Source organism: Nesoenas mayeri, assembly GCF_963082525.1.
Source record: "Nesoenas mayeri genome assembly, chromosome: 15".
NCBI classification, from domain to species: domain Eukaryota; kingdom Metazoa; phylum Chordata; class Aves; order Columbiformes; family Columbidae; genus Nesoenas; species Nesoenas mayeri.
The window spans coordinates 15,624,513-15,634,492 of NC_137559.1; the positions used below are offsets into that span (position 1 = coordinate 15,624,513).

The following is a 9,980-nucleotide window of genomic DNA, read 5'->3' on the forward strand; positions in this document are numbered from 1 at the left end:
CTGAGGGAGCTGGGGCTCTGGAGCTGGACAAGAGGACACTGAGGGGGGACTCATTCCTGGGGATCAATATGGAAAGGTGGAGTGTCAGGAGGATGGAGCCAGGCTCTGCTGGTGACAACCAGGGACAGGACAAGGGGCAATGGGTGCAAACTGGAACACAGGAGGTTCCACTTAAATTTGAGAAGAAACTTGTTCCCGGTGAGGGTGTCAGAGCCTGGCCCAGGCTGCCCAGGGGGTTGTGGAGTCTCCTTCTGTGCAGACATTCCAACCCGCCTGGACACCTTCCTGTGTAACCTCATCTGGGTGTTCCTGCTCCATGGGGGATTGCACTGGATGAGCTTTCCAGGGCCCTTCCCACCCCTCACATTCTGGGATTCTGTGAAACTGTGGATGACACACGAGTATTTTCGCATTTTCACCTGTAGGAATAACAGCTGTGCATATGGGAAAACTAGAACTTAGCCCACAGTATTTTTTCCACTTAATTAAGTAGACTTTCCCATATATCTGCCGTAATTAGCTTTTTTAAAATTACCAAATCATTCTTTTTTACATTTTTCTTCAACTGAGTTCTGTTAACGTTCAAGTGAAAAGTTCATGCTGATCTGTGCCACCTGAAAACGTGATGTTCCTGTATAGAGTAGAACTCTTCATTTTACCTTCAAGTAAAACAATAATAAAATAACCAAAGGGGAAATATATGCATTTCATAATGACCTAACCAGATGCATTAAAAATAGCAATAAAATATTAAAACCATCATTTATCAGTGGCTGGGAATTTTTAGATTAAAAGGGAGATAGTTAATTTCCAGGGATGCGAATATACTGAGGTTGTTGCAAAAGTTTGCTGGGTTTTCCTGAGCCAGCGCGGCGCTTATTTTATGGTTTAGCAGGGAGCCTCAAAAGCCAAAAGCAACGTGAAGACCCTTTCGTTTTCATCACCCCATTCTGAAAATGCAGCATTTTACAGCCTTCCTGGCTGCTCCGAGTTCCCTTTCCTCTGTCAGCACTACCAGAGTTCAAGAATGGCTATGATAACAGACTTGTGTGAGCTACATACTCGTGCCTCCGCCTCCCTTTAACCCCTGGTGGGATGGCTGGCATTAACCACCCTTAGTTCTGCCTGAAACAACAGGAAAAACCCTGCAGCCTTGCAACAGAAGTTCTGTACAGCGCTTGGGCATCTCTACACCTTTTGTAACCTTCTACCACCTTTTGTATTCTTCCGAAAGCTGAAACACGTTCTTGAACAAAAATATTACCCTTTTGCATGAGAAAAAAAGAAAAGCTGCTCTATTTTCTATGTAAACGACCACAACAAAATAAGAGAGTGACAATGAGGAGGGAGATGCACGGCCCCCGGAGCGGCAGCACGGCTCACCCACACAGCAACAGGCCAACGTGTGCGGGAAGGGGCAGATGCTGGTGGGGAGCACCCCGCGGGGCTGCTGTCCCGGCTCAGGTTTCCGCTCCCGGCCGCGGGCAGCGGCACCCGACAGCCGCTCATGTGCGAGATGTTCTCAGCTGCCGCAGACAAACCGGCTGTGAGCACGTCCAGCGGCGGCAGACGTGGCCGCCGCGCTGACCGCACACAGCCTGGGGTTCGATGGTCACAGCCTCTGGCGAACGGAACCCATTAAAATGGGGGGTTGTCTCTTAAATACCGCTGCTCCGAGTGAGCAGCGTGTGACGGCCTCGCAGGCCACCCACCTCTCAGATGAAGGGTCGCATGAACAGCTGTGTCAGCAGCGCGTCCCACAGCTGCAGACGCATCCAGAGGATCTGGAACTGCTGCCCTGCAGAACGTTGGGCTCCAGCTGAGCACCACACACCCCGGAAAGCCCCGCAGGTGCCTTGTCCAGAATCCAACCCTGATATAATGGCCCATAGACCCAGAAACTGCCCAGCTTGGGTTCCAGCTCATATCACCAGTTACATGCGGGTGTGCAACTTCCACCTTTGAGTCAACGCATGCTGTGCCCCCAACAATGGACTTTAAAAAGATGCTGCCCCATTCTGCCTCTGTCATTAAAGACTTCACAATGCACTATTCATCGATCTTCTTTCCTCTTTTCACTCAATTATTTAAGTCCATGACTTACACAACTGTGGGAAACTGCAGCGAGTCTGCGGAATCCTTGACAGAAAATACGGGAGTAGAGATCAGCCTTGAGATATTAAGATTTACCATTGAGAAGGATGGGAGTAAAGGAGTATCCAGAGAGAGGAGAGATGTACCCGTGGGAGAGAAGGGGATAGAAGAATAACATGGATGATAGAAAAATTAACCAATGAGATGTTAGTGCTGTAACTTGTGACCAATAGTGAAAAGACACATGAACTGGTAGAATTCTATAAAACTGCACTTGTAGCAATAAATGGCACCTATTACTTTCATCTTGAAAGAATTTGGTCCATGTCGCTTGTCTGTCTCAACTGCGACACACAACTGCACTGCTTGTTCTTTCAACACCACTTGTTACCCTGTTGGCCACTTTAACGAACTATTATTTTGTGCTGATCCCTCTCTTCTCCAGATTACCTGGGAATTTTCCACATGCCAGCAGATCAAATGTTTGAGGGAAATGAAGTCAAGAAATCTGCTAAATATAACTTTTTTTCAGAGGATTGCTGAAGTCAGGGAATCATAGAAACATTTGGTTGGAAGAGACATCATCAAGTCCGACCATAACCCACCCCAGCACTGCCCCATGTCCTGAGAACCTCATGTCCGTCTGTCCAGCCCTCCAGGGATGGTGACTCCAGCACTGCCCTGGGCAGCCTGTTCCAATGCCCCACAGCACTTTGGGGAAGAAATTGTTCCCCACATTCAACCTCAACCTCCCCTGGCGCAACTTGAGGCCGTTTCCTCTGCTCCTGGCGCTTGTTCCTGGGGAGCAGAGCCCGACCCCCCTGGCTCCAAGCTCCTTTCAGGCAGTTCAGAGATCAGAAGGTCTCCCCTCAGCTCCTGTTCTCCAGCTGAACCCCCCAGGTCCCTCAGCCGCTCCCATCACACTTGTGCTCCAGCCCCTCACCAGCTCTCTTCCCTTCTCTCCACTCGCTCCAGCACCTCAAGGCCTTTCCTGTAGTGAGGGACACAAAACTGCCCCCAGGATTCGAGGTTTGTCCTCCCCAGGTCCCAGCACAGGGACGGTCACTGCTCTGTCCTGCTGGCCACACTAATCCTGATACAAGCCAGGATGCTGGTGGCCTTTTTGGCCACCTGGGCACACGCTGGCTCATGTTCAGCCGCTGTCACCAACACCCCCAGCTCCTTTTCCTCCAGGCACTCTCCAGCCGCTCTTCCCCAGCCTGCAGCGTTCATGGGGCTGTTGTGACCCAGGTGCAGGACCCGGCCCTTGGCCTTGTTGAACCTCAGACAATTGTCTCAGCCCATCGACCCAGCCGGTCCAGATCCCTCTGTGTGGCCTTCCCAGCCTCCAGCACATCAACACTCCACTCAACCTGGTGTCATCTCCAAACTTACTGAGGGTGCACTCGATCCCCTCGTCCAGACCGTTGATAAAGTGATTAAACAGAACTGGCTCCAGTACTGAGCCCTGGGGAACAAACCTTGTGACCGGCCGCCAACTGGGTTGGACTCCATTCAAACAGACACGGGCAACTTTGTCTTTACTTCTATTGCTCTGTGCCAGGACATCAGCAGAAAGCACAGGGAAAGAGCAGCTCTGGTCAAGAGCCACTGATGACTAAAAGTAAAGCAAGAGAAACTTGAATAGAATATTAAGTACAATTCCCCAGGTGCTCCATGTTGCTCTCCCCACCTGCTTTATATCAGGATCAATTCCTTACACACACACTCCGGACAAAAAAAACCAAACCAAACCAAAAATAACCAACCAAACAAAACCACCCCAAAACCAAATACAACAACAACCAAAAAAGCCAAAGGAAGAATGATTCTACTTAAAGAAAGAATACAGAATTGAGCCTGAAGAAAAACAACCAAAAAACCCCAAACCCACAACTTTTCAAATGAAGGTCTTAGAGTAGCAATCTTTATTGAAGGCAGACTGAAAATACTAAATAGTATTTCACTTACTTACCCACCCTGAAAATAAAACTCAGAAATATCCCACTTAGTCAGTAGTAACCATTTTAAAATGAGCTGACGAGCTTCAGTTTATTTCAAGTACCTATAAATTTGAAGGCAACAGAGAAGGTTTTTATCATTTTTATGTGCGTCTGTAAACATACACACATATTATATATATATAAAAATCACCTATATACATACATATTTTGCTGCCACCTTGTGAACAGTCTCTGAATAAGGAGGTTTGTTCCTGTGGAACCAATTCTGCCATCCTTATTCAGCTCAACCAACTTTAATATTGATGCATGTACTCAATGTGACAAAGGACGGTTGAATCGCATGCTTAGTGAAGATAATTTTAAAAGGCTGAAAAAAAGAACTATTAGTCTTCTGCAATTTTCATCAACTTCTGTGCCACAGTTTATTGCCAAAAACTTGAAAATATCCCTAAATTCTTTCTGATAAAAATATTGCAGCTTTGCATCCAAGTTGTATGGCGGTCTTCAAAACTGAATAAGCCGGTGCCTGTAAAACAAAGAACAAATCACCACATACGTCTAACAAAGTGTTTTGTTTGAACCAAATTGTGGTAGGGAATAGTGTCACCTTAAAAAACAAACAAGCAAAACCACAAACACAAAAACCCACACACCAATAAACATCTGTATTTGTAGTCTAATCTGCCCTAGAGAAAAGTAAATTAAAAGTGATTAACTTTGCAGAATGTTTCCATTTATCTACAAATGTAAGTCAATAGGAAAAAATAGGAGAGAAGGCACGCATAGGGCACCCAAGGCAGCACAGAATTGCTATTTCACGTTTCCTAACGTGGTTGCGTTTGTCTACCAAGACGATGCCTCAAGTTCCCAGCTGTACGGGCAGCACTTCTTCGCCTTATCTTCAAAAATAGTTAATCTAAACTTAAAGTAAAAGGACACCTCTCAGGAAAACACCATCACTTTGACACTTGACATGAGTGCCAACAGACTCAATTGTTTTCTAGAAAAATGAAAGCTACAATACACAGTGTTTTCTCATATTCATCTTTGGGAAGGAATATCAAGTGCCTTGTTTTCTGTTTCTCAAATAAAGGACTACACAGTGACTGGATGAGGAAGATAATAGCACATCTACACCCTCACTAACAGAGCCCATTAGTCAACACTGTACTCACCCCTTTTGCGTCGTGCTCAAGCCCAATGTCATGGTGCTCCAGTTCATCATCCCGAAATTGCTTTATTATCTTTAAAAATAGCATGTAATTAGTAAGTTTGCTGTGCAGGGAAATCAATGCAGCCAGTAAACAAAACTAGATGCTGTTGACCATTGCAAGCACCACAACAGGCATCTGAGGCCCAGGCCTCTCAAAAGCTTCGCAAAGACCTGAATCTCCAATTCAGAAAAAAGGGAATTATTTACAACATTTCCCAAACCTAAAGTTCTTTTAATATTTTTGAAAGAAGTCTTTAAAGACTAAACTGCTGTTTTATGTATCACTATCTTTATCACTGTTTCAAGAAAACCTATAAGCTATAGGATCGCTTAATCAAGAGCTCAGCATTTACAGGTGCCCACGCGCTGCCCCTACCCAACAGGTTCACACAGCTTTTCCTTTCACCGCAAGTCCTCCTCACACTGACACTGACAATAACCTTGCTGCTCCGTATTTCGTGCCCTCTCAGTTTATAGTCTTGATTTTCAGGAGTAGGATTTCCCTTGTGCACGCCAGCACAGCCCGGCTTACTTCAGGTACTATTTTTGTAAGAGGACACGTTTGGAGTAACCAGATTTGGCTACACGTTAAGCTGCGCACCACTGAACATACGGAGAGTCAGCAAAGCTGGAAATGAGGACACGGCCCGGGCAGCAAGCTCCCGGCAAACAGCACAAACAAGCGCCACGTGTGAACGGGTCAGTCCCCTACAAACACCCTACAGGAACGTGTCCCAGTTTGATACCTAAAATACTTGGGAAATCATTTTCTTGCAGAGCTAACAAACATGAGCTCCTTATGTGCTCCAGTGCTTAAGACTGGAAGGTGAGCAGGGTGCTGGCCGACAGCAGCGCGGGATGAGCCAGCAGTGAGCACTGGCAAAGCGGGGACGCCAAACACAGCAGGACCAGCCACTCAAGCGCCGGGATGATCCTGCTGTGCTCAGCGCTGCTGTGTGCAGTGCCGGGCCCCACAGCGTAAGGAGAACGTGATGGTGCTTGAAGGAGAGCAGGGAAGGTGGTGACAGGCTGGAATGTCCTGTGAGGAGCAGCTGAGGACTTAGGGCTTGTCTGGTTTGGACAGCACTATTCATCAATGACTTGGATGAGGGAACTGACTGCACTGTCGGCAAGTTTGCTGATGACACCAAGCTGGGAGGAGTGGCTGACACTGGAAGCTGTGCTGCCATCAGAGACCTGGACAGGCTGGAGAGTTGGGCGGGGAAACATTTAATGAAATAGAACAAGGGCAAGTGTAGAGTCTTGAATCTGGGCAGGAACAACCCCAGGTTCCAGTAGAAGTTGGGGAATGACCTATTAGAGAACAGCATAGGGGAAAGGGACCTGGGGGTCCTGGGGACAGCAGGGCGACCATGAGCCAGCACTGGGCCCTTGTGGCCAGGAAGCCAATGGTACCTGGGGTGGGTTAGAAGGGGGTGGTCAGTAGGTCAGAGAGGTTCTCCTGCGCCTCTGCTCTGCCCTGGGGAGACTGCATCTGGAATCTTGTGTCCAGTTGTGGCCCCTCAGTTCCAGCAGGACAGGGAACTGCTGGAGAGAATCCAGCGCAGCCACCAAGATGCTGAAGGGAGTGGAGCATCTCCCGTGTGAGGAAAGGCTGAGGGAGCTGTGGCTCTGGAGCTGGACAAGAGGACACTGAGGGGGGACTCATTCCTGGGGATCAATATGTAAAGAGGGAGTGTCAGGAGGATGGAGCCAGGCTCTTCTGGTGACAACCAGTGACAGGACAAGGGGCAATGGGTACAAACTGGAACACAGGAGGTTCCACTTAAAGATGAGAAGAAACTTGCTCCCGGTGAGGGTGGCAGAGCCTGGCTCAGGCTGCCCAGGGGGGTTGTGGAGTCTCCTTCTCTGCAGACATTCCAACCCGCCTGGACACCTTCCTGTGTAACCTCATCTGGGTGTTCCTGCTCCATGGGGGGATTGCACTGGATGAGCTTTCCAGGGACCTTCAACCCCTGACACTCTGGGATTCTGTGAGGCTGAGGGGTGAGCTCATGTCTCTCCAGCTTCCTGAGGAGGGGATGTGGAGCAGGAGGTGCTGAGCTCTGCTCCCCAGGATTCAGGGACAGGACACATGGGAACAGCTCAAAGCTGCATCAAGGGAGGTTTACACTGGGCATCAGGAAGCATTTCTGTACCAATAGGGTGGCCAAACACTGGAACAAGCTTCCTAGAGAGGTGGTTGATGCCCCAGGCCTGTAAGTGCTTAAGACGCATCTGGACAACACCCCTTATAATGTGATTTAACTTGGTCAGCTTTGAATTGCTCAGGCAGCTGGACTAGATAATTTGTGTAGGTTGCTTCCAACAGAAATATTCTAACTATATAATCATATCTAGTGTAAACAAAATGTTAATATGTAACCATATTTTCTCCCTTTGTTTCCCTTCTAAACCTTTCATTTCAATTACAACAAATCAAAATTAAAGCATAGTTCTCCCTATCAAAAAGAAAATGCTGAATTACTGAAAGGATACTGAAGCTAATCAGACAGACATTTTCATTGTGGTGCTTGATCAATGTAGTGCTGCTGAAGGAAAAAACACCCTTTAACTTAAAATGCTGAAGTCAGCAGAACTTTAAGTGATAGAACAGAAAGGGCTCTACTGTAACTTACAGAGTCACAGGATGGTTTGGGCTGAAGTGACGTTCCGAGCTCCCCCAGTGCCCCCTCTGCCATGACAGGGACATCTTCACCAGCTCAGGGTGCTCAGAGCCCCGTCCAGCCTGGCCTGGGATGTCTCCAGGGATGGTTCATCCACCACCTCTCTGCCCAACCTGGGCCAGGCTCTCACCACCCTCAGGGACAACAATTCCTTCCTCATGTCCAGCCTGAATCTCCCTCCTTTAGTTTAAAACCATCACCCCTTGTCCTGTCACAACATGCCCTGCTCAAAACTCTGTCCCCATCCTTCTTGTGGCCCCTTTTAAGTCCAGAAAGGTGCACTAAGGTCTCCCGGAGCTTCTCTTCTGCAGCTGAACACCCCAACTCTCTCAGTCTGTCCCCAGCAGAGCTGTTCCAGCCTCGGGTCATTCCTGGGGCTCCTCTGGCCCCTCTCCAGCAGGTCCATGTGTGTCCTGTGCTGAGGACCCAGAGCTGGCCCAGCACTGCAGGGGGTCTCACCAGATCGGGGCACAGGGGCAGGATCCCCCCAAACCTGCTGCCCACGCTGTGGGGATGCAGCCCAGGGCACCATTGGATTCTATAAGCATTGCACTTCTTTAAGTATATATTATTTTGAAAGACTAAAGTCACATTAGCTAAGTTAATGAATTCATTAAACTGCTCTTTAACTCATAGTTAAATACCTGCAATAGTTCTTTGTACTTTTCTGGATCTTCTTCCACAAGAGTTCTGATCTGGCTGTTGTAGTGATCCGATATACTCTCCTCCACAGCCACCGTGCAGGCCATCGCTCCCTTCCTTCCCAGCAAAGCGCTTCCAGCCCCTGGGAGGTACCAAACATGCACAAACAATCAAATCTAAAGCAATGCAAATCATGTTCACATCTGATGACTTCACAAAACAACAGTAAGAATACAAACTCACCCAAAACAAAACCTGCTACGTTCCAAAAAGGCAATAAAACAGTAGGTCGAACTCTGTACGCAACCATTAGGTCATTGAACTTTTTCAGGTGGTCTTTTTCTTGATTCCACATTTGCTGTAAGAGAGACAGATCACACTGACATATAAGACCAAAAAATTAAACATTTCCAAGAGAACTAATAAATGCAAAGGAAACCAAGAGAGCACAGGCCACTCACATCTTGACTACAGAGGTAACACTATTGTCATCACAACGAGGAAGGGATAAAGAGGGGCAGATGAGGATAGTTATAAACAGGCAACATAAAAACATTTGCAAAATAAAAGTCTTGGTGACAATCCCACAGCGACTGTGGCATTGGCAACTCCCTCACCAAGTCATCCCACCACTCTTTATAAACCCACGTTGTTAAGTGCTCAGAAAAAGACGGACAGCAACCTCCCAAGGAAAGCCGCGATCTCACAGCTTCACATGAACAGAAACGCAGCGACCAGCACTGACCTGGATAACGGGCCCCACACTCGACCTCCCCAGCACGGCCATCTGTCCCGCATAGATGCGGTTTGCCCCGTACTCCCCCGCGTGGTCCACCCGGATGATGCGCTCGATGACGGGCTTGTTGATGTCCCCCGGAACCCGCCCCGTGCTGCACAGCCTGAGGGAAACCCCAGGGGCGGGCAGGGGCCACCTGCCCCGCGGACCTGCCGGAGAGACAAAGGTCTGAGCCCCGGCCCAGGCGGGAGTGAGGGGGAGGGAGCCGGCCCGAGCTCCTACCGGCCCCGCAGCGCAGAGGCCGCAGCGAGCGCCGCACGGCCGGAGCTGCCGCTGCCGCTGCAGCCGCGCCCGCCGCCATCCCGCTGACCCCGACGCCTCCTCCACCGCGTCGCACGGCCAAAACGTCATCACGGCGCGCCGCCTCCGCGCCGGCCTCTCTCCGCCAGCCCGCCCTATCACGATTCCGATTGGCTCCTCGGCGCGGCCTCACTGGACAGCGTAGCTGTCAGTCAGCGCCGGCGTCTCCTGGCTGCCATGGGAACGGGGGCGGGGCGAGGTGCTGGCTGAGTGACGTGCCCGGCGGCGCGCGCTGAGGGCGGGAGAGCTGAGGGGCCTCAGGCCCCGGCCCGGCGGGCGTTCGC

At 49.4% G+C, this 9,980-nt stretch overlaps 1 protein-coding gene across 1 annotated transcript; it reads right to left on the reverse strand.

The window, feature by feature from the left end:
• Positions 1 to 4,466: 4,466 nt before the first annotated feature.
• COQ7 (coenzyme Q7, hydroxylase) lies at positions 4,467 to 9,722 on the reverse strand. Its single transcript, XM_080354033.1, has 6 exons — positions 9,619 to 9,722; positions 9,346 to 9,545; positions 8,844 to 8,958; positions 8,603 to 8,742; positions 5,234 to 5,302; positions 4,467 to 4,584 (listed from the first exon to the last, which is right to left on the reverse strand). The coding sequence occupies exons 1-6, from the start codon at positions 9,695 to 9,697 to the stop codon at positions 4,507 to 4,509; spliced, it is 681 nt and encodes a 226-aa protein (XP_080210159.1). The 5' UTR covers positions 9,698 to 9,722; the 3' UTR covers positions 4,467 to 4,506.
• Between the last annotated feature and the right edge of the window lie 258 nt (positions 9,723 to 9,980).

Coding starts and splice junctions, on each gene's coding strand:
- COQ7 (XM_080354033.1), bottom strand. CDS start 9,697: ATGGCGGCGGGCGCGGCTGCAGCGGCAGCGGCAGCTCCGGCCGTGCGG. Junction 8,743..8,843: donor CGTAGCAGGTTTTGTTTTGG/GTGAGTTTGTAT, acceptor GGTACCTCCCAG/GGGCTGGAAGCGCTTTGCTG. Junction 4,585..5,233: donor TTGAGCACGACGCAAAAGGG/GTGAGTACAGTG, acceptor TTTGTTTTACAG/GCACCGGCTTATTCAGTTTT.